The 24,920-nt window shown below is 45.9% G+C and overlaps 1 protein-coding gene across 1 annotated transcript in view; it reads left to right on the top strand.

Annotated features, from left to right (window-relative positions):
* Positions 1-2,709: 2,709 nt before the first annotated feature.
* The window catches only part of PPEF2 (protein phosphatase with EF-hand domain 2), a gene marked incomplete at its 3' end in the record, with an annotated part of 48,357 nt that continues 26,146 nt past the window's right edge, over positions 2,710-24,920 (top strand). Inside the window, 11 exon segments of the mRNA XM_079919827.1 lie at positions 2,710-2,800; positions 7,379-7,506; positions 7,657-7,714; positions 8,803-8,978; positions 10,297-10,411; positions 11,423-11,469; positions 12,257-12,423; positions 12,893-12,929; positions 13,023-13,172; positions 22,596-22,982; positions 23,971-24,156. Of these exon segments, the coding sequence (XP_079775953.1) occupies positions 2,746-2,800; positions 7,379-7,506; positions 7,657-7,714; positions 8,803-8,978; positions 10,297-10,411; positions 11,423-11,469; positions 12,257-12,423; positions 12,893-12,929; positions 13,023-13,172; positions 22,596-22,982; positions 23,971-24,156 (1,506 nt within the window). The 5' untranslated portion in view covers positions 2,710-2,745.

Here is a 24,920-nt window from a genome sequence, read left to right as displayed (position 1 = left end):
CCTTTTCTTCAGACCTCAGCAGGCTCAGTCTCTCATTTCACCAGCAACAGTTTGTTCAGACCATATCTTTCCAATTGAAGCCAAATTTAAAAAAAAGATGGCCAATCCAGTTCACTTCAAAGTTCCTCCTAGGTGTCTGCCTAGGAATTTCCCCTTAGGTCCCTGCCTAGGAAATAGGAAATATACCAGTATCCCCTTAGGACTCCAAGTCCCAAGAGAAACAGCTTGAATAAAATTCAGGACGTCATTTAAAGCAATGGTGTCTGGATATCAGGAGAACTCACCAAAGCACCTGAGGCATACTAAGAAGTGGATGGGGCTCAATGGGCCCACGCTGGTACCAAGCACTGGTTTGGGGTAGAATCCAGGTGTCCTCTGGCGGGTGTCTCTGATATCCTGTTGGCTACCCCAAGAAAATGACGAGAAAAATTCAGTTAACTATCAAGTTAAGAAGAAAAATAAAGGGAACTTTATTTGAGCCAAACAGGATTGTAACCTAGGAAGCAGCTTCTCAGAAAGCTCTAAGAACTGTTTCACTTGTTAGGAGTCAATGGCACAGTCATATACATTTTGGAGACAAAGAATTGTACGTCAAAATGACACACTGGTATTTTACATAAAGTTCATCGAGGATACGTAGTCCAGGTAAGCCTGGGCAAAGTGAGCAGCGAGTCGCCATGACCCCCTACAGAGCTGGGAAAGAGCACTGTTCTTTTAAGGAACCACATTGCTAGCATAAGAAGAAAGAAAAAAAAATCATCTTTATGCTTCAGCGGGCACCCCCATCTTTGAGGAGGTCTGGTTAATGTGTAATGCAGATGCATATGACACATTAGGGAGGGAAGGAAGAGGCCCAAACAAACACAGAGAGAATTTTGTGTTTAATTTTTCTTGTCCTGCCTTGAAATGTAAATTTTATTTCATCAGAGATGTGACTGGGATATTCAGGAGTTCAGAGGAGGGGCATGTTGAACTGGCTTCTTTAAGGAAGGCGAGGCCTGAAGTGAGCCTTAAGGAATGAGTAAAGTTAGTCAAGTGTGGGCTAGGACATTCCAGGTAAGAGCAAAAACCCAGAAGTCATGGCGGTCAAGAAGTAGAGTCGAAGAAAGGAGAAAAGAGAGATGAGGCTGGAGGAGGAGGCTTTGGGGAAGATGAGTTCTATTTGCGTTACGTGGAGTCTGAGGCACCCCAACGTTCAGCAGGAAGCAGCGTGTGTGAGGCTGAAATTCAGAGTTAGTCTGAAATGGAGATGGAGATTTAAGAGGGAGGAAGTGATAGCTGAAAGTGTGAGTTGACTCAGTTATTTAAGAAGCATAGACAGAGGGCTTCCCTGGTGGTGCAGTGGTTGTGAGTCCGCCTGCCGATGCAGGGGACGTGGGTTCGTGCCCCGGTCCGGGAGGATCCCACATGCCACGGAGCGGCTGGGCCCGTGAGCCATGGCCGCTGAGCCTGCGCGTCCGGAGCCTGTGCTCTGCAATGGGCAGAGGCCACAACAGTGAGAGGCCCGCGTACCGCAAAAAAAAAAAAAGAAGCATATACAGAGTGAGGAGAGCAGACATTTGAGACTAGAATGCAAATCAAATCGACATTTAAGGGGTGGATAGAGAAAAATGAGCTCAGGAAGGAGAGAGAATAAAGAGACAGTATGAAACAAAATTCATATTTTATGGCAAGACAAGAAGAATTTAAACATAAAAAAATTTCTCTGCCCTTTGGCCTCCTCTCTCCCCTCTACTGTGCACTGTGTGTCCGCATTATGCTTCGACCAAACCTCCCCCATCGGCAGGAATACCTGCTCAGCCATAAAGTCAACCTTCTCCCAGCACCAACACCTCCCAGACAATTGCTTGAAGATGACATTCCTTCTTGATCTTGTAAGGGGTCACATGACCCGCCACTTTGTACTTGCAGATCTGGACTGTGTAAACTGTAATACATCATTTGCTGTAGAGCTCTCTGTCTCAGAAGAAACTTATATAACCGTGCCTTGATTTCTAACCAGCAGAACAGTTCTCAGAGCTTTCTGAGACGCTCTTCCTGGGTTATAAATCCTCAAATTTGGCTCAAATAAAATTTTCCAACTCTTTCTTAGATTGACTGATTAATGTTGTGTCAACAAGAGGTAGGAGCATGGCATCATGGAAAGCCAAGGGGTAGAATTTAAATCAAGGCATGGCTTATGACATGATGGCCTTGCTGTTCTGACAAGGTCAAGGCTGAAAAGGTGAAGGCATTGGAGACATCAGCATGAAAAGGTTTGGTCAATAGTGAGGATGAAAAACATGGTGTTAAGAGGAATTAAGGAGAAAATAAGTGGTCTGCTCCAGAGAAATCTGGATGAGAAGAAAAGAGAAGTTGGGTTATAGCTTGAGGGATATAGGAGGTCAAAGGATGATGATGATGATGAAATGCTCTGAGAAGAGACTTCAGTATGTTTTTAGTCTGAAGAATATCTAGTAGGAAGGTTGAAAACATAGGGGAGAGATGAGATGACACATGAAGGAAACATAGAGGAGGAATATCTCATGCACGGAGGCTGGGGAGGTGGGGGGAGGGTGCTATCACATGATAGCCTCACATTTTTTTTATGATGTAGGAGACAAGGTTCATAGATAATTTGGTCTACCTGAACTAATATTCTGCCCAAATCTCCCTATTGCAGGTTCCTTCTTCCTTTTGTCAACAAACAATTCACTCTCCCTTGGACCTGCTATCTGCGTCCTGCAGAAACATTACACTTACGCTATGGGAAGCGGCACCTCAACCCAACATCATTTTGCTTTCCAGAATGCAGAGAAAGGTATGCGCTTCCCACCTTCAGACTAACTGTGGGTACCCCGAAGCCTACATTGCACAGGGAGGGGCTTCTCAGGGTGGGCGGGAAATCGTTACATTTCTCCTCATGCTAACTCTTGAAAATCGGCTTCTCCTCCTTGTAACATGACCACTAGGATGCTCAGCTGAATGTCTTAGGACTTGATGAACTATATTTAATAGAATTAAAATTTACTCAAGGAGTCAGTGTTGTCCATTGGGGTTTATCCCAAACTACACCTTACAACTGAATGAAATAAGATTGGGCAAAAAGGGGATGAAAGAGCGTTCTAGGTAGAGGGTACAAAGGTCGTGAAGTAGCAAGGAGAGAGACATATTCAAGGAACTGAGTGGTCTGAAGTGAACAAGATGGAGGGTGACATGGCATGAGGCTGCTGAGGTGTGCAGAGCCCACGTCACTCAGGAGCTTGTAGGATTTTAAACTTTATCCTAAAGACAAGAAGAACCACTGAAGAATTCAAAACAGGGAGTTCTAGAATAAGATTTACATACATAAAAGACCCTTCTGGCTTCCATGAAGAAGGGATTGAGACAGGCTGGATGGTGGTGGTAAGAGTAGAAGGAAGAAGATTTATTTATTTATTATTTTTTAAAAATAAATTTATTTAATTTATTTTGGCTGCGTTGGATCTTCGTTGCTGCACGCGGGCTTTCTCTAGTTGTGGCGAGCGGGGGCTACTCTTCGTTGTGGTGCGCGGGCTTCTCATTGCGGTGGCTTCTCTTGTTGCGGAGCACGGGCTCTAGGCGCGCAGGCTTCAGTAGTTGCAGCACGTGGGCTCAGGAGTTGTGGCGCATGGGCTCTCGAGCGCAGGCTCAGTACTTGTGGCACACAGGCTTAGCTGCTCCATGGCATGTGGGATCTTCTCGGACCAGGGCTCGAACCCGTGTCCCCTACATTGGCAGGTGGATTCTTAACTACTGGGCCACCAGGGAAGCCTGGAAGAACAATTTAGAAGCTACTAAAGTCATCTAAGCAGGAGATGAAAATGCCTTGGTCCAGAGTTGGTGGCAGTAGAGATGGAGAGAAGAGGGTGAATTCCAACAATATTCAGGAGGTGGAATTGATAGGATCCACCTGATTACATGTGTGGGGTTGGGGAAAAGGATGGATCAAGAATGACCTCCAGGTTTCTAGCTAGCAAACATGGGCAGATGATAATGCCAATTTCTGACATAAAGATAATGGAGAAGAACCAAGCTCGAGTAGAAGGAAGGTGCTGAGTTTATACACGCTGGGTTTGAGATGCCCATGCAACATGCAGGTGGATGTGCTGAGTAGGCAGTTGCATATTCAGATCTGGATTTTGGAAACGTTGGTGGAGATACATGCATTTGGAAGGCATCAGAGTACGGGTGATTGTTGAAGCCATGGGGGTCACTGAAGTAGCCTAGAGTGACAGTAAAGTCAGGTCGGAGACCAGGGCCTAGGACAGAGCCATGAGGGACTCCAGTACTTATTAAGCATCAGTCGAAGAGGATGAGCCAACGAAAGAGGCCGAGGAGAGGCAACCAGAGATGAAGGAAGAAGCAAGGGAAATAGTGACAGCACCTTGTTTATATAAGCCTAAGCAACTTTATAAGCTCATGGCTTCCTTTCTAGTTTGGCAATAGGTCCCAGGCTCATCTTGCATATTTTTGGCTCCAGACCAGAAATAGCTATTTCTCCCGAGCTTGGGGTGTTCGCTACCAGGTTGGTCATTATTTTCTGCACCTTTTCAGTGACCAGATCCAGAAAATATGTATTATTTTAATGACCAGTTTATATTTAGGATCACAGTATTTTTACTTAACTTTGATATGATATTATATCTATATCTCCTTTCTCTTTAAAAACCCTTTTTTCCCTAATGATACTGATGTGGTATTATTTACTTTGTCCTATAGTATATAAAAAAGTTTCTGAAAAATAATAACAATACTATTATAACGATATGATTACTGAAAACTCTTTAAGATTTCTTTGTAGTTCTTTTTGTCCTTTGAGTACATCCACTAGGCATATACAACTTACTGAATTTTCAAATCATTTGAAAGAACTCCTTTCTGTGTGGTTATGCCACTAACTTGTACAAGATTAGATTCACTTGTTTGACTTTTGCTTTTCAGAGATTGATATTTTTTTTAATTTTGATTTAACTTTGCTTTATAATTTTATAAAACATTTATACAATTCCCATTCCAATTATCTGGTGCTGCGTAACAAACGACCCCAAAACTGAGTGGCTTAAGACAATGATTTTATTCCGCTCATGATTTTGTGGGTCAGGAATTTGCAAAGGGCCCAGCTAGATGGCTTGTCTGTGATCCTCAGGGCAGCTGGGGCTGGAGGTTCTGCTTCCAGGACGGCTCTTCACCTTGGCCTCTGTCTCCCCACATGGTTGCCTTGTCCTTAGTGGTGGAATTTTAACAGCCAGGTGTATTTGTAACTTTTGCCATAGGATTTAGTCTGCACAAGGCTGAGGGAGAGGAGCCCAAGCATGTAGTATTGCACTGATGGGAAGGGAGGATGGGGTAGAGGTCCTTAAACTAGGCTACAGCCTCACAGCACCCATGTCAATGGAACCCAGGCCCTAGACAGAGGATTGGGAGGGAGAATAAAAGGGAGAAGCAGAGGCACTGCCTGGTCTGCCTACCCTGAGCAGCCAAAGAGGTACTGAGGTTAGTATGTCTGGCTGGCAGCACTCGCCTTAAAATGCTTGAGGCAAGGTGTTAGCCAACAACATTTTCACGGAAACTTGAAGGTCATGATATTCCTCAGTGATGCCTACCCTTCAGCACAAGTCAGGATCATTCATGGAGCTTGTTAAACCTGCAGATTCCTGGGTTCCCTGTAGAGATTCTGATGCTGTCGGTCTAGGGTGAGGTGCAGATGTCTGGGTGTTTCCCATGACTTGTTACTTCAGCTGAGTACCGCTTACTCTGGGCGTTTCATTCACTACTGTGAATGGGGATTTACAGAATTCAATCCTCATCACTTATCATTTTGTGGGTGCCTTTGGGACATACTTAGTGTATGACGTTTTTTCCTCACAGAAAACCAAATTCAGCTTTGCTTAAATTTCTCTCAAGTTCTCTTTTCCCATTCACTATTGTATCTCATCTCCTCTTAGGGACGTCAGTAGGAATGCCATTAGCTCTCTAATGCAAGCTAGGCGTATTAAATCAATCTGTCTACTATTCACAAGGTTGACCTGAGTGAACCTGCTGGGTTTCCTTTGCAATCCAGCTTTATCCACAAAGGCTCCATTCATCCCTGGTGGCACATTCAGGCCCAGGAGCTTAAGGAGAATCTAGTTACTCACGCGGACAGCTTTCCTCTTCTCTGGCAGCAGTACTTGACTGCAGGTTCTAGAGCTCATAGGAAGAATTCAACCTACTCATGCCATCCTGCAGTACACGATCACCCAGCACAGGTCCTGGCAAAAGGAGAAGCAAAGGCTTCCCTTCGGATTGTATAGTCAGCACAGTCCCGGGTGTATTGTGATGGGGACACAAAGCCACAGGGATAGAAGGAATTTGGGGATATCAAGCACTGACCACCACCTGACATGATAGTATGTAGTGTGTGTGTTTCTTCTCCCCAGTTATCATCTAGTTCATCTCTTTCTCCAGATGAGGACACTGAGGCCCAGAAAGTTGACTTGCCTGAGGCCACATCGCTGGTTAGGGCAGTTCCAGGCCCAGAACCAGACTCCTGACATCCTGTCTGTTGTTGCAGTATCAAAATGTCCTCCCCACCCTCTGACCCCTGCATCATCCCATCCTTTTTTTTTTTTTTTTTTTTTTGCATTTGAATGTTTTTTTAACACAATTTTTAAAGGTTACTTTCCATTTACAGTTATTATAAACTATTGCCTATATTTCCCATGTTGTGCACTATATCCCTGTAGCTTACTTGATACATAATAGTTTGTACCTCTTACTCCCCTTCCTCTATATTGCCCCTCCCCCCTTCCCTTTCCCCACTTGGTAACCACTAGTTTGCTCTATCTGTGAGTCTGCTTCTTTTTTGTTATATTCACTAGTTTGTTGTATTGATATGTTTTAGATTCCACATATAAGTGATATCATACAGTATCTGCCTTTCTCTGACTCACTTCACTGAGCATAAGGCCCTCCAAGTCCATCCGTGTTCCTGCGCATGGCAAAATTTCGTTCTTTTTTTATGGCTGAGTAGTACCTGCATCATCCTACTCCTCAAGGATGCTGCAACCTTGCAACCTCCCCAGTTTACATCTCTTTTCTCAGAATCCAACCTTTGCATCTCTACACATATAAATGTTTTCATCAAAAAGTGGGAATTCCAATAGTCCTCCAGTGATTTTAGTATAAGTAATAGGTAAGAATGGAGGAGGGATGGGGGCAGGAATGGAGAAAAAGCACCCCGGCCAGCAGTGAGGCAAATCCTTCCTACTGGTGGCAAAATATAGTGCTTTCCCTACCATCTTGTCCCCATGTGACAGTGGGAGAGGCACCCCCCCAACTCCCCCCGCAGGCCCAGGGAGTCCCACCTCACAGGCTTGCTTCTCCATCTGTGTCACAGCCTTCAAGGCAGCGGTCCTGATCCAGAGATGGTACCGGCGCTACATGGCCCGCCTGGAGATGAGGCGGCACTGCACCTGGAGCATCTTCCAGTCTATAGAGTATGCTGGGCAGCAAGACCAGGTCAAGGTGCGATGGGATGTGGGATGGGGCCACCTCCAGCTCTGCCTTCCAGGCCCCACACAGCAAGGCCCAGGTGCCTAGAAGGTGCAGCGATCTGGACCACTCCTGGGTTCTCTTTCTATCTCTAAAGCCACATCTTCTTGGGTTTTTCTGCAGCTCCACAATTTCTTCAGCTACCTTGTGGATCACTTCACCCCCAACAATCACAACGAGAGTGAGTATGAACGGCCACATGGCCGGTCCTCCTGTCTCAGGGTCAAAGACATCGGGGTGAGGTGTGGGATGCACAGGGAGGGGAAATGTGAATCTGGTGACAGCCAGGGAATGAGCGAGGAGGCTGACAAATAAATGGTTCTCCTAGAAGCACACCTGGAGACAAAAGTTTGGGTGCAAGGAGTTTATTTGGTAAATACAGGAAACACTGGGAGGTGGGGAGGGAGTGGGGAAGGGATTCAGGAAAGGGGAGGCAGGCAAAAAAGGGTGGGTTACTAAACCTGCAGTGTACCTGGGAAATAGTGCAAAACGCAGCCTGGGAAGTATCCCGTCTGAAGGCAGAGGGAACTGGAGTCTCAACGCCCGAGAGTCATTGGTAGAAGGCTGCTGGGAGGGGCGGACGGGAAGGGTTGTTCATGCAGGTCTGGCCTGCCATGCAGGGCTGTCTGCAGATCAAGGGACAAAGCCCTCAGGCAGAGATGCAGGGGCAGCATTTGGAAATGAATTGCCTGAAAGTCTGAGGCATCTGCCACACTCACTAAGTACACCAGAAATGCCCGTGAACTTTTTTTCCACCGCAGTTTTCACTTTCCTCCTGCTTACCAACCTAGGCCTGTAAATTTCTGTACTTTCTAAGGCAATCTTTTAAAATAAAAGTAGAAGGGAGGGCTTCCCTCCATTCAGTGGTTGAGAGTCCGCCTGCCGATGCAGGGGACGTGGGTTCGTGCCCCGGTCCGGGAAGATCCCACATGCCGCGGAGTGCCTGGGCCCGTGAGCCATGGCCGCTGAGCCTGCACGTCCAGAGCCTGTGCTCCTCAACGGGAGAGGCCGCAACAGTGAGAGGCCCGCGTACCGCAAAAAAAAAAAAAAAAAAAAAAAGTAGAATGGAATTGACATAATAACGTCGTAACCTTTCTCCTGCCCATTCTAATTTGTCATCACTTTGCCCTTTACTTTCTCCTCTCCTGTGTTGGAGCCGAAGCCAGACTGGCCAGGACCCACTTCAAGTATGGTCCAGGGAATGAATTCTCCATTGCCCGTGCCTGCAGGTCTGATCATAAGCCGGCCCACCCTTTCTGTCCTGACTAGGGGACTTCCTGAACCGCATGTTCACTGAAGAGAGATCCCCCCAGGACTCCGAGATGGAGAATTGCAGGGACTATGAATCCATCGAGGTACCAGACAGTTACACGGGGCCACGCCTCTCCTTCCCGCTCCTTCCCAACCATGCAACTGCTCTGGTGGAAGCTTTCAGAGTGAAACAAGTAAGCTCCCCCCGGGGGACCTGGGTCACCACCAATTCCACGGAATGTGTAGAAGTAGAGCAGACACGGTGCAGAAGGAATGGCCCTGGATTTAGGGTGTTTGTGTCAGGGATCCGTCAGAGAGATCCGCTTGCCCTTTTCTTAGCCAGGACCTTGTGATTAGCAGCCAGTTTTTATGTATTGAAAATCCCTCCTCCCCATCATGTAATCTCTATGTTCATTCATCCCACAGATGATTGCTGAGCGCTGCTAGGTGCAGCTACTCTTCTAGGCACTGAACAGTGAACAAGACAGACACAAATCTCTGCCCTCATGGGGCTGAGATTTTTAGTGGGGAGACAGATAATAAATAACAAATGAGTAATATTTATATATTAATATATTAGGTGACAGAGCTATGTCAAAGCATAAACTAAGTTCTAGGTGGGAGAGAGAGCAATTTTACAGGGTGGTCTGGGAAGGTGTCACTGAAAAGGTGATTTCTGAGCAAAGGTCAAAGGTGGGGAGAGAGGGTGCTATGTGGACGTCTGGGGAATGCGTTCTAGGCAGAGGGAACAAATGGAAAGGCCCTGAGGCAGGACCTTGCCTGGACTGCTCGGGGGACATCAGGAAGGCCATTGTGGCTGGAGAGGAGGGAACCAGGGAACTGCTATGAGAAGATGGAGACAGAGAGGTGAATAGGGTGGACTTTGATTCTGAAAGAGAGGGGGAGACAATGAGTGCAGAAATGATATAATCCAGCTTTCCCTTTAGTATAATCATTCTGTTTGCCGAATAGAGTACTGGGAGCAAGGGCTGAAGCAGGGAGGCCAGGCAAGAGGCTACTGCAATAGTCTAGGTGAAAGATGATAGTGGCTTGAAACCCGGGTGGTAGAGGTGGGACTGGTGAGAAGTGGTCAGATTCTGGCTCTTACGACAGATTCCAATCCTTCCCCTTTTTCATATGAAGATTATTCATTGCAGGAAGAGCTGGGATGATTTTCCCAGTAATGTCAGGATCACCGATACCATCGATATACATGCATTTAGTCATACTTTGCTGAGACAGTCCTGTGTTTCTCCCAAGCTCAAGGCAAGCAGGGGTTACACAGAGTAGGTAAGAAAGAGGACATCAGTTCAGTATTTCGGGGATTGATGCAAAGCACAAACAAGGGCACAGATGGGCGAGAAGGAAAGGATCTGTGCATAGGGAGGGTCCCAGGAGCAGTTTACTGGGGTCACTTTTGTGGTCTTGGGGTCATTAAGCAGTAAAGGTGAGGCTCGTCTTCCCTCACAAGTATGTGTTGTCTTGTCCCATCCCTCCTCTTCCTCCTAGTAGAGGCTCCACGCTCGCTATGTCTTGAATCTTTTGTATGAAGCCAGGAAACATCTGGTACAACTACCAAACATCAACCGGGTCTCCACTTGTTACAGCGAGGAAATCACAGTATGTGGTAAGAGCCAGTCAGAAACGGCTTTTCACTAACCAGAAAACTCTGCCTGTGATCAGGGAGGGGCAGGAGGGCTGGAGGGGACCCGATGGCCACTCGGGCAGGCCGGGTTCACGCCTTCACACTGATTACACTTACATATTTACTCCTCAGTTATTTAAGGTAGGGGTGGTGCCGTGAAGGAGAACTGTGGGGTGAGGGGGCCCAGCCTCTGCTTTGTTTTTTCCCAGAGATTCAGATTTGGCCCCAAATTCTTCCCTTGTTAGAAGACGGTTTACTTACTTACTGGACTTGAAAAGGCCTAAATGCCTAGCAAATTATTCCTTCCATCCACATTTATTCAGCTTCCAGAGAGAAATCCTATTGATGACAATCTTCTCCATCTCCTTATGTTTTCAGTGATGTTTTAATAACCATTATAGACTGATGCCCCGCACTTGAACTTAGGGGAGACGGTGATACACCAGGGATTGTAAACGGGCAGCCTGCAGTATGTCTCGTCTGCCTCAGAATGTTCTTAAATTTCTAACATTAGCTTCCAACGTTTGAAAATTGGAGGATTTCATATTAAAATCCAGATTTCCAACTTCTTAAAATCTTGTAACACTGACCCGTGAGTAGCAGCTTCTTGCTTTAGGTGGGGCAAAAATCTCTCTAGTTCTCATCCAGGTTTTCAGCCCTGCACTATTCTGTCCCATTTTTGCTTCAGTGAAAACGTAAGTCATTTGCTGTTCATGGTAATCGCACAGGAGACATATCGTGCTTTCTGCTTTCAATATTAACTATCCCTGCAACAAGGGAAGTTAATATTTATCCCTATCTTATATATGGAAAAATGAGTAAGCATAAGTTTGTCAGGCGTTCCTGGGTATTTTCCTTTTATTTAAATTGAGATATAACTGACATAATACTGTATTAGTTGTAGGTATACACTGGGTGTTTTCCTTTTTATAATAAAAAATTAGAAACAATGGTGAAGACCAATCAAAACTGACCTTTTTCTGTCTTTATTAGGAGATTTACACGGCCAGTTGGATGACTTAATCTTTATATTTTATAAGGTATGAACGCTCAAATTATGTTCCTGTCTTGCTCTGAGGTTTAATTTAGAAGTTCAAGTACAGTCTCCATTAAAGAAATGCTTAAGTTATTACTTGGATTTTAAAATATTTTAGAAAAATATTTGCTACTATGTAGCAAATGTGTAATGTAAAAGTCATCACTGCATTATATCCTAGTGTATTTTTGTAAACTGTTTAAAAAATACAAAATCTAAGGTTAATAAAGAGAAGGAATCATTATTTGGAAAAAAGAAAATCAATTACTAAATAGAGAAATTGTTTATTATCAAAGCAACCAAAAGCTATTTTCATATCTATTTTTAGTTATCAAATACAGAGCATATAACAAGCTATACAAATATTCTATTAATGTAATTAACACAAAGAAGTTTCTGATGTATTGTCTTGTTAAATCCTGAGAAATCTGTGGCAGCTGTTGTTATTATTGCTCGTTAAGGACAGAGTGGCCATAACTTAAAACGGGGCTTGGAATTACAAGTTCAGTGCCCTTTGCACAGACCACCTGGCAACAGTGTGGCTTTGGATAATGCGTTTATTTCAATGAGCATGTCATAACCTCAGCCTGGCTAGAAAGGAAATACGAGACTAATACAAAATATTTCCAATATTCCCATCTTTTACTGACATTTCATGTTTGGAAGAGAGCCAGACAGCACAGAATTGGCTTTCAGGCCTGACATGACTGTCAGATGCACATTGGCTTGACCCAATTTCCTATTCCCTTCCTTCCACTGCCTCTTCTCGGACTTCCCTCCTTATTGGGAAGAACGGCCTCCCGTCACCAGAGCGGGCCTATGTGTTCAACGGCGACTTTGTGGATCGAGGGAAGGATTCAGTAGAGATCCTGATGGTTCTTTTTGCCTTCATGTTGGTTTACCCAAAAGAGTTCCATCTCAACCGAGGAAACCATGAGGACCATATGGTGAACTTACGGTACGAAGCAAAACATGACTGGGGATTTGATCCTTACTTGTTGTGATTGTAAAGTTATTTTGCCAGAGCTTCTTATTTGTTAGATGCCTTTTTAAAGGAGTCTTCCAATCTTATAAAGTGGAATACACAACATATACCATTTTAAAAGATTTTTAAAAAATGTATACAATATCCTACTTTTCTGATAAAACCATTACATTTGTTTTCACATAGCCACACACTTTGTCATATAAACAATAAGGGTTCACTATAGAAAAAGTAGAAAATGTAGATAAGCAAAAGAAAATGAAAATATCCCACATCTCTACCCACAGATAATGGTATGATTTTAAACATTTTGGCAATTACTTCTCAGTGTCTTTTCCGTATATTTAAGTAGATGCATCTAGAGTATGCATTTTTATAAAACTGCAAGCATGCTATAACTAATACCACTAAATCTAAAATCTGTTTCTGCTTCTAACTCTAGATATGGTTTCACAAAGGAAGTGATGCATAAATATAAGGTACGCTGCCTTTAAAAGCAAAAGCTTCTCTTAGTTCAGGTAAGTTGAGTAAATTATCTGAAACTTAATATCATATTAATGTCATTTTTTTAGACACACGGCAAGAAAATACTAAAACTACTGCAAGATGTGTTCTGCTGGCTTCCGCTGGCCACGCTGGTTGATGAGAAAGTCCTGATTCTTCATGGTGGAGTGTCAGACATGACTGACTTGGAGTTCTTGGCTAAACTAGACAGGCACAAGGTACTGAGTGAATGCTAAAATAATGCAGATTTCACTATAATGCCAGGTGTCACTGCCAACATAAAACAAACGTCATCTTGACTCCATGCTGACTCCAGTTGACTAAGAAAGCCATTCAATCTCTGAACGGAGGATTGGGAGTCCACAGCTGGTGCAAGCGTGCTGTGATCGGTTAATGTTTGCCGTGGACGTGACGGTAGGGCGTGGCAGCTAGTGCCATGTTTGCCATTCCTGATCTAGGTAATTCTAATCACTGCCCCTCCATCACTGCACCTGATGTGCCTCCATTTCCTAAATACTTCAGATCATCTTCAGTTAAACTCAAAGGTATATTGAGGGCCTACTACGTGCAGGGAGGATGCTATTGGCAGATACAAAGATGAAGATCAATTGCAGTTCAACTCAACAACCATGTTTTAATTGCTTACTCTATGCAAGGGAAGTGCTAGCAGAAATACAAAAATAACCAGAGATGGTACTTGCCTTAAAGGAACTTACAGTAACCAGCAGGGGGAGGGGGAGGATGAAAGACACAGTACATTATACTGCCATATGAATAGGTCTCGATTTTCTGTTTCATTTTGGAAGTGGAAAACTAGAAAGCAAAGATTCTAGGCAGTTCCCTAGTGGTCTAGTGGTTAGGATTCGGTGCTTTCACTGCTATGGCCCGGGTTCAATCCCTGGTCTGGGAACTGAGATCCCGCAAGCTGCACGGTGTGGCCAAAAAAAAAGCAAAGGTTCTGTTTCCTTTTAATCGTAGACTCTTACACTTGAATGGTATCTTCCTATAGCCTCTCTCCTCCACTGCCCCTCCACACAGGAATCCCAGCTATGACATCCTTGACAACAGTAGCCTGAGCAGTTCCAAAGACAGAGAAGTCATTACACACAAGCCAGTCTACTTTGGGCAACGCTAATCGGTATAAAAGTATTTTATGAGACATAAATGAAAGAGTGTTTCATTTATGAAACCTGGGTTTGCATCTGGGAACATGCACTTCTTGGCCGGTGTGGCACCTTTGTTTACTAGATTGTCCAGGGACCAAGGCTTCTTAGGTCTTGTTCCCTGCCATCCTTAGCGTGTCATCCCCGCGCCCTCATCTGCACAGCTTGCCACCACATCTGTGTTCCAGGCAATACAGTAGAAGAATGAATCTCCTACCCTTTAAAGACATAATGAAGACGTTGCATACATCTCTTCTGCTCTCATCCCTTTGGTCAGAATGTAGTGTCAATACATTCCTGTAGGCAGGATACGGTGGCTCCATTGATCTCTGTGGGACCAGCTTAACTTGAGGGTGACGGATCCCTGGCTTAATCCCTTCAACTTCACCAGGGAATGGGTCATGAGTAGCACCTCATAAGGTCCAGTCCAGCAAGGATGGAGATGGCCTCCTGGATGTTTATTCTTCCAAGATTTCAGCAGGACCCCGTCTCCAGGACAAAAGTGGCACAGGTGAACATCTGCAGGAAACATTAACCTGCTAGAAGCAAACTCATATAGAGCAGTTAGAGTAGCTGCCAATGATTCTACACACCTGACATTATCTACGTTCCTTAATTTGAATTCCTTCTGGATCTCAAACCATTTCTGGAACAATGGCAGGGTCTCTCAGACAACATTTCATAGTTGGCTCAACTGGAGCCTGCTTGTAGGGTCTACCTTCACTCAAAGCAGGGCAACTGGTGAGGCTTTATCCCAGGTTAAATTAATCTGACAAAGTTTAGTTACATGATTCCTCTTTTCCTCATCATTCCTCATCACAAAAGAGTATGATTCCGCTTTTCCGGTTTGCAAGTAGATTGGGGTCGCCAAGAAGCATGTACTTTCCAACAAAGGTTTAAGACTCTAGATACTTTTTGAGTTATTCTTGCTATAAAGGCCCCTCCATTGTTACTCTGAATGAACACAGGTAACCCAAACCTAGGAATTATTTCTTTTAGGAGAGCTTTCACAACCTCAGGCTTTTTCAGACCAGCAAGGAAATGCTTCTACCCAGCCAGTGAAAGTGTCCACAAATACTAATAAGCACCTAAGGTTTCCAGTGGCTCTTGGCATCACAGTGAAGATCTTCTCCCAGTCCAGTACCTGGAGTCCGAACTCCTTTGATTAATGGCAGTGGCCCAGTTTTAGGATTATTTTTAGCACATGCCATGCATTTCTGTATCACCTTTTGAATTGTCCTTTGCATGTTTGGTCCTGTAAGGAATTTCTAAATCCACTAGAGGGTGGCATCTCTCCCACAGTGGGTACTCTGGTGTGTATAACGTATTACATCTCCCATAAGGCATTCAGGTACAAGGATCTCGCTACGTCTGTTATAAACCCACCCTTCCTAGAGTCAGGATCCTGAGAATGGCCAGGACTCCAATCAGATCCCCATTCATTGGCCTTAAGTCTTCAGGAAAATACTTTGGATAGCATCTTGTCAGATCCACATCAGGGGATCAGGGCCAACATTGGGGATCTAGGGTGTTTTAGTCCTGGCTGCTAGCTTTGCTGCTTGATCTGCTAGATTATTCCCTTGAGCAGTCAGACAATCTGATTTCTGATGTCCTCGACAGTGGACATTCATTCTTTTGGCTCCATGACAGCTTCTAATAAGGTTAAAATTTCTTTGGTATAAAAGTCTATTTATACCAATTTCCTTCTTCCCTGCAGTTCACATCCTCTCTCTCTCCAAATGGCCCCAGCATGGACCACCAAGAAAGTATATTTTAGAATCAGTGAAAATAGTTACTCTCTTATCTTTACCTGTATGGGGGGGGGCTCTCATCAGGGCTATAAGTTCCACCTTTTGTGAGGAGGTACGTGGGGGAAGGGCTTCTGCTTCCAGTGTCTTTGGGATGACTTACCACTGCACACCCAGCTTTGCATTGTTCCTGGTCCATAAAGCTGCTTCCATCCGTGAACATCTCAAGGAGTGGGTCCTCCAGTGGTTGGTCCATCAGGTCTAGATGGCTGGAATAGCCCTGTGCAATTATCTGAATAGGCTCTTCAATATTAGTTGGGAACAAAGTGGCAGGATTCAAGGTGGAGACTGCTTTCAGAGTAACATTAGGATTATCCAGTAATATAGCCTGATATTTTCCTCATCTTCCTGAAGTTAACCAATATCCTCCCTTCTGTTCTAGGAGGAGAAGTGCCCAGTGACGGGTATGCACAGTGGTAGGTTGTTTTAGTGTAAATTTCTCTGCTTCTCGTAAAAGGTCACAGGTAGCTGCTATAGCCCAAAGACAAAGTGGCCATCCCTTAGTAACTGTATCTAACTGCTTTGAGAAATATGCAACAGGCCTCCTTATGCTGCCCAGTTTCCGAGTCAGGATTCCAAGGCTGATTCCTTGTCTCTCATGAACAAATAAGTCAGAGGGCTTTCTGATGTTATCTGGAAGACCTAAAGCCAGGGCCGTTAGCAGTTTTTCTTTGATAACCTGGAATGCCTTACGGCATTTCCCTAGTCCAGTCTTGAGATCCACTGTCTCCTCCTTTAAGACCTTCCTAAAGGGGTTTTGCAATGAGTCCAAAGTTGGGGATCCAAATGAGGCAGAACCCAGCCATTCCTGGGAATCCCTGCAGTTGTCTCTCGGCAGTGGGAACGGCAACCCTGACTAGAGCTTCCTCTGTCAGGGGGCAAGTCTCTCTGCACTTGTGAGAGTTCAAAACCCAAATATTTGACAGAGGGCAGAAAATGTGTGCCTTTTTCTTGGACACATTATAGCCTCATTCAACCAAAAATTCAAAGTCAAAACTGTATTCTGGTCTGAGGTGTCCTTTGTCTTACTAGCAATCAGAATGTTATCCCCATAGTGCATCAAGGCTCCCTCAGTTAGTTGAGGGTCCCTCAGATCTTTTGCCAGGATTTCTCCAAATATTGTGGGGGAATTTTTTTTTTTTTTTTTTGGCCATGCTGCACGTCATGCAGGATCTTAGTTCCCCGACCAGGGACCAAACCCGCGCCCCCTGCAGTGGAAGCATGGAGTCTTAACCACTGGACCGCCAGGGAAGTCCCTTCTGGGGGAATTTTTAAATCCCTGAAGAAGTACTATCCAATGGTACTGTTAACTTTTGTATCTAGATCTTACTATTCAAAAGCTAACAACTCTTGGGATTCAAAACTCATGGGTATACAGAAAAAACGGACTCCTTCAACTCTAATGCAGTAAACCAACAAAAATCTCTGGACAAAGTAGTGAGCAGAATATATGGGTTAGGGACTACTGGATGAATATCTTCTACGATTTGATTAATTGCTCAAGTTGTGCACAACCCGATATTCATCTGTGCCTGGTTTCTGGACCAATAAAATTGGAGTATTATAAGGTGACGGCATGGGCGTATTAAAGCATGTTCAAGGAGGGCCAGTAACAGGGGTTGCATTCCACACTTTGCCTGCTCCTTTAATGATTACTGCTTTAAGTTTGGAATTTTTGCCCCAGAGTGAAGTCTAACCTGTCTAGGCTTAGCCATCGTTGCGCTCCCTGGCCTCCCATCTGCCCATACCTCACTCTGCAGACTCACTTCCTGCAGTGTCTCATCCAGAATCGTTGCTAGCTGTCCTCTTTAAGGTCAGAGCAATAAAGCCTGCAGTGCGCAAGCCTGTTCTGGTGATACTTTAATACCCATTCGTCCAGGTGCAAAGGTAACCTTGGCAGTAAATTTAGTTGGTAAATCTCATCCCAGAAGGAGAATGGAGTATTCAGGCATGTATAGAAAGCTATACTTCAGATGGGTTTTCCCCATCTGGCAGTCTAGCAGCAGGAGAAAAGACTTTTTCAAGATTTCTCCAGACACCCCAGTTACTAAAACACAATCTCAGAAGCAAGTTTAGAAAGCTGGGTATTTAAAAACCAAGGGAGTGGCCCCAAATTGGTCAGAAAACCTGAAAGTTGATTTCCCACCCTCATCATCACTGGGGACTCTGTAGGAGAGATATTGATGGATTTTAAGAGGATTTAAAGGAAACCCTGGGCCCCATCATTCTTGGTCACTCATTCTCAGTTCGGGCATCTGGTGTGCCACTTGTTATTTACCTTCTTCAAGAGTCTTATTTAGGATGGGACACTCTTTTCCAGTGTCACTGGAGGGGTTCCACTATGGGGCGCTCCATTCGAGTGGAAGCTTGGGGCCGCCTAACTTTCGCTGAGTCCCTTGTGTGGGTCCTTGAATTGATCCAGCTCTTGCCTGTGTTAAGGCAGCCGCCAGCAGAATGGACTGTCGTTTCCGTCTCTGTTGTTCCCTTTTCTCCCGAACCTGGTCTCTGCCATTAAAAAAAAGGCAATTTCAACAAGCTGAGACATGGGCATCCCTAAAGCCCCTTCCACCTTCTGCAGTTTCTTCTGTATATTGGGGGTGCTCTGGCCAATAAAAGTTGTTTTGGTACCCCTCTTCGCAATGAAGAATGAAATCTCAGTAACGTTCAAGTTTTGGCCTATCCCCAGCATTCACATCCCAATTAGGATCCACTGTTGGTACAGATACACATGCTGCAGCCCGTACCCGGTTGCCAGGGGTTTCAGTATGAAGCCAATATGCCTCCTCCCTAGCTTTATCCAGCACCATTCTAGTTGTCCAGTTCTTCTGAAATGAGGAAGGTATTTAACACATTTTGAACATCTGCCCAGGTTGGGCTGTGAGTTGCAAACATCGATGAAAAAAGATTTTCCATTCCCTTTGGGTCATCTCTCTAAAGTTGGCCTACTCTTCTGATTAAATACATCTAAAGCTGAAAAGGGGGAGTGGACCCAGATCAGTCCCATTGGCTGCCCGGTCTCAGCATTCACACCCACAACCGGGACTTACCTTAACAGATATTGCCCCACCTGAGCTTGGGTAGCTCCCTGGCCAAACTGAGTACCCTGATCTGTACGCAGTATGAGAGGGGAAGACCATTCCTATTTCTGGATCTAACGGGGGTGGGGAGGTAGGGGTGGGGATGAACCTGAGTCTGACTCAGGCGCTGGCGATGAAAGAACAGCAGCACCATCATATAAGGGTGGGGGAGGAGCAGTCGAGGCGGCGTTCGTCTGAATTAATAGCAAGTCATCTTCCTTTTCATTAGAATCAAGCAAAACAGGTTTCTTTGCCTTCCCTTCCTGTTGGACCATAATCTTACAATAACATATCAATATTCTGATACAATAACATAAAAGACCATACATAAATTATTTCACCTTATTTTTCTTCCCATTTACAAAATCTAGTTGCAAAATCGTAATTCAAGGATCCACTCAGACCGTTTTGTTCCAGGGTCTTGAAGATATTGTAGCCATGCAGTGTCACCAAAAAAACCCCCATAAAAACAAAAAACCTTTTCTATGAATTTATAACTGAAAGTCTCCCAGTTTTGGAGAATGTTGCCTAGAGGGCTGCAAGGGGGAACTGAGTTAATGTTTCCCCTTTTGAAGAGGCTTTGCTTCCAGGTGGTCACAGCAGTGAAATTTTTCCAAGGGTCCTCGCTACAGTCACCAAGAATTTGAATCCCCAATTGCCAATCCTTAGCCACTTAAGACAATCAGCCATGGGTGGACATTGACAAAACAAGACCAAAACAAAACCAAAAACCAGAGCCCTGGGCCTTTAACCCAGGTCTGGAGGTCAGAATTGCCCAACAATCTAGGCACAGGTGCATTTCTTTAACAAGGTTACTCACCCAAAGACGTCTTCCAACCCCAAATCCCCAAAACTGTCTCCTTGCTGCAAAACTAAGCACTGAAGGTCAGCAGCACCTCACCAGGGAAACCCAGAGGATGGTCCCTGGAAAAAACGGGCAAGGGAGCTGCTTGGACTCACCCACAGGCTCTCAATACTGCGAGGGGCCAACCAACCACAGCCAAAAGGTCCATCTGGACTTACCTCCTGGCTGGCTTGCCATATTTGTTCCCAAACTAGGTTCCTTTTGCCCTAGCATAGCAGCCAAAATGCCAAGACACTGAGGTTTACAGCAAAGAGAGGGTTTATTGACAAGGCAGCCAAGTGAGGAGAGGGAGAACAAATCTCAAATCTGCCTCCTGAAGGCAAGGTGCTCAATGGATTTATAGGAGAAAGCAGCAGGGCATCTGAGGTGTGAGGAGTGTGGGGAAAGGTGATTAGAAAAAGGTGCAGTCATCATGGTTCTGGGCGGGTGTAACCAGGCTACACAGGCCTCTCCACCTTCAAAAGGGCACTCATAGTACCCTAGTGCATGCCTAGTTGAAGGGTCAGTGGTCCCCTCCAGTCTTAATCAGCTCAGCTCAAACTAGACGCAGCTGATTCCAAGTTCCTAGAAAACAACTCAGGCAAGCGTCTTATTTAGGCTGTGTACTGCTCGGAGGACACTCAAGTCTTCTGTAGCAACAATTAAAACAACCTTGATTAGCGAAGGCAGGTTATAGGTGGAATGGATTTAACTAATGATTACCCACAGTTTCAGAAAATTGGAGAAGCAGGGGCTCTGGAGTCAGATATCTGGATTCAGTCCTGGTGCAGTCTTAGTATCTCTGTGCCTCAATTTTCTCACCTGTACCGTAAGGATGCTGTCTCAAAGGGAGGTGAGGGCTAATCAATGAATTCCTATAAAGGGCCAAGGATAGCACCTATTTGGAAAAGGCTCAATACATATTAAAACTATTATTCCCCTTAAGAATAAAAGTTAGGGGTGCCTCTTTCTAAAATAAATTTATTTATTTATTTTTGGCTGCGTTGGGTCTTCATTGCTGTGCGGGAACTTTCTCTAGTTGCGGCGAGCGGGGGCTGCTCTTCATTGTGGTGCACGGTCTTCTCATTGTCGTGACTCCTCTTGTTGCAGAGCACGGGCTCTAAGCGCGCAGGCTCAGTAGTTGTGGCGCACGGGCTTAGTTGCTCCGCGGCATGTGGGATCTTCCCGGGCGAGGGATTGAACCCGTGTCCCCCGCATTGGCAGGTGGATTCTTAACCACTGCGCCACCAGGGAAGTCCTAGGGATGCCTCTTGAAGCAGATAACATCCTTATAAAGTTACCTGAGGATCGTAAGGGCGGGACTGATGGACTGGCCCTCGGCTGTGAGTTGGCAAGAAGACAGTTGAGGAGAGAAGGAGGTGGTTATGAGTCCACTCACATTTTGTGGACTTTCCCTCTCTACGCCCAGGGCTGGAACTGCCTAGGAAGTAATTAGCGCTTGTCCAACGTTAGAGAAGAACCTCTGTTCTGTTCTCTTCCATCTGGATCCCTCTTCAAACGTCAGTCAGTTACCGCTGAGCCACTCTGAGTGTCCGTCTTTGTTCCCGCCCACAGTCAGTCTACACCAGGACGTGGCTTTCTTGTACCTCAGCCCTTAGACCTATTTGCAGAAAGTTCTTGCTCCTTGATTACACACTTGCACAGAATTCCTCTTGTGAACCAGACCTTTATCTTGATGTCCTTGTGGAACATTGTGGCCCCCAGTCTTCACGGTGGCACTCAGGCATCCCGGGAATGGCTGCTCTCTCCCTTTGGCTGGATGCCCCAGCTCTGCTCTGTGGCCTGAGCCCTCTCTCTCTCATGATCAAGAATTCTTCCTGCTCGTATCCTCTACGTTGTTGGCTTGGTCCCAGTACCATAATGACTCTGAGGCAGTGAGAGGGACCACACTCAGTCCCTTAGGCAAGAAGAGTATCTTCCCGATTAGGTCCAGGCTGAAAAGAGGTCCTCCCTTCCCCTCCCTTGTCCTTCCTCAGCAGACAAGATAGCACTTCCTGTAAACTGCCAGTAAGTGCTGTCTCTCCCACAGTAAGCATCAAGTTTTTCCCATTCCAACATTTCTCAGCCATAGGCTGCATTCCTTCTCCTTTGTTTTTGCGTCTGTGGAACAACACGAAAGTCGATAAGGGCTCTCCTTCCTGAGAGGTGCCCTTTCCCATCCTTGTCTAAAAATCACTAGGTTCCTAGAAACAATGACCTAGGTTAGCATTTTCCAATGATCTGTGGTGGAGGACCAGGTTTCATAAATGTCTAATTTGTCACAGATCGATACTTTTGTAAAATACAATAAATGTGAATGACTAGAAAACTGAAATACAAACAAAAAATATAAGCCCAGTGATTACATGCTTGAATGACAGCCGTATCAAACTGCTATAAAAGCTTCTAAAGGCTTACTCCTAGTTCTCTGCTGACCTTGTCACTGCCGGGACAATCCGTGGAGCCCAATGTGGGGACCACTGACTTGATGCCAAAGTGCTGCTCAAAAAGGACCAACCGGGGCTTCCCTGGTGGCGCAGTGGTTGGGAGTCCGCCTGCCGATGCAGGGGACGCGGGTTCGTGCCCCGGTCCGGGAAGATCCCACATGCCGCGGAGCGGCTGGGCCCGTGAGCCATGGCCGCTGAGCCTGCGCATCCGGAGCCTGTGCTCCACAACGGGAGAGGCCGCAACAGTGAGAGGCACCAACCGTTTCACTGAAGCATCTGTTATCTTCTCTGGACATTTTTAGATTGTTTCCACCATGAGGTGCAAAACGAGAAAGGAGCATAAGAAACAGGCGGAGGAGAAGGGAAAAGCCAACCAGACGAGCTCTGCCGGGACACCCTCCCCGTGGTTCCTCCCCCAAAGCCACTCTCTCCCCTCCTCACCCCTCCGCCCCAGCACCCAGAAGGCCCACAGAGCCGGGCGCTCCTCCAGCGTCCCCTGCGGGGTCCCCCTGGACCCCAAGGAGCTCTCCCATCGGGTGCGGCACTCCGTGGACCTGGAGCTGGAGAGGTGTCGGCAGCAAGCGGGCTTCCCAATGATCAAGGAGAAGGAGGAACCCTTGCCCTCGGCATCCGAAGCGGACCCGGAAGCTGAGGGGCGGCGGGAGCCCACTCAGGAGGAGTGGAGGCAGGTGGGTGTGGCCGGCGCTGCTCTCTGCAGTTTGGCTGCCTTCGGGAAAGAGCAAGGATTTCAGAAAAACCGAACGAATCTCCTCCTTGCATGTAAATTCAGAGTGGGCTTTTTTTTGCCCCTCTTTCTCTCCCTCCCTGGGGTTAGAACACCCCAGAAGGATATTGGTGTTTGCCTAATGACTCCTACTTTGGAGTTTTATAAAGGATGGGAAGATGTAGTAGGTGGGCTGTATTGTCTGAGTGAACTTGGTTTAGTGACCTAGCATCACTGGGCTGAGAAGGTCAGCCACCATTTATAGGATGCTATTTTACATATATCTGACATCTATCAGTTGGCTGCTGTGGCTCAAGGCCAGAAGGGCTGCATCGGCTGCTTCTGTCTTCCGTTTTCAGGCAACTAAAGGCTTTTCCAGAATCTTCAGAACTGCATCCCATGGCCACCCCTAGCTGCAAGGGAGAGTGCGAAAGCAAGTATTTAGCCAGGCACGTTGCCATGCCAAATACCCCAGGAAGAGTTCTGTTAGCTAGGAAGGAGGAGGACGGACATTGAGTAGGCGCGCACAGTGCTTGCCGAAATAGATGACTCTGGCAGCCAAATGGGGGCTACTTCCCAGGGCCAAGACCTTGGCAGGGAGACCTGTAATCCAGGTGGGAGATTCTGCTGCCGGTGATCTTGTGTAGTAGTGCTAATAGGACTACCTGAACTCACTGGTGTTCAACCATTTTCGACCCACGAAAAATGGCAGCGTCTTATGCCTCATTCAATAAAGAAAAGGAGAGAATTCAGAATTGCTGATGGACTGGGTGGAGGGTGGTGAGAAAGAGGAGGAATCGCAGGTGACTCTGAGGCTACAAACCTCCAAGAGAGAGATGGTGAGTCTGGGTTACATTCTCCCTGAGTTATCGATCTGGACCTCAACATCGACTTAGAACTGAAACTTTAAAATGCAAGTCTCTCCTTTTGCAAAATACGCCTTTTCTCTCTAGGTGGTGGATATACTGTGGAGTGACCCCATGGCTCAGGAGGGCTGCAAGGCCAACACCATTCGAGGAGGTGGCTGTTATTTTGGGCCTAACGTGACAGAACGGTTGCTACAGAAATACAATCTGCAATTCCTGATCCGCTCGCACGAGTGCAAACCCGAGGGCTACGAGTTCTGCCACAGCCGCAAGGTGGGCAGGCCTCTGCCATCGCGCAAGAGTCGTCCGGTCCATTTTGCCCTTCCAGGACATGGATGAGCTAAGGCTCTCAGCTCTTCACTATCAGCTGTGCCTCGCAGTTGTTATCCACTTGCTATCCACCTGCCCAAAGTAACTAGGTCCTTTACAGTCATTTATCCTTGACTTTTGTAGCCTCTTTAAAACCCCAAGTTTGACTGAGGCCACCACCTACCAATACCCTGAGAGGAAAGTGAGGGGCAGATATGGTCCCATTTCATGGATGGAAATATGGCCCAGTGTTTTCCCAGCCACATCTCTATTCTTTGTCACATTGCTTACTGTCACAGGTCTCGAAGTACACTACAGGGTAACAGGATCTCTGCACTGAGCCCCAGGCAGGCATTCAGGATTGTTTGTCTCCTCAGGAGCGCAATTAACATCCTGTCTAAATCTTTGGGCATCTCCAAATCCTACAATGTTTGCTTAGCCTAATGCCCAGAAATACCAACTCTACAGGAGAATTACAGGTTTCCACGCTGAGGAAAACAGTTTGACGTCAACTAATGTAAGAAATGTTTAACAGGAATGTTAAACAGGTGTATAAGTTTCTTTATTGCAGGACTTCTGAGAGCCTTTAATTTCCTCTATTCATTGTAAATCTCCAAGAAGAGATAACAGTGTCTAGCATTTCCCATTGTCTTGACAATGGAAATTTTTTTCACAGAACATCTCAGCAGGCCCAACACTCCAAAGGAAACTCTGCTGTGAGGCTTCGC

Source organism: Stenella coeruleoalba, assembly GCF_951394435.1.
Source record: "Stenella coeruleoalba genome assembly, chromosome: 4".
Classification (NCBI taxonomy): domain Eukaryota; kingdom Metazoa; phylum Chordata; class Mammalia; order Artiodactyla; family Delphinidae; genus Stenella; species Stenella coeruleoalba.
Note: the sequence above shows the minus strand (reverse complement) of the source record. Positions and strands in the feature narration are given on the sequence as shown.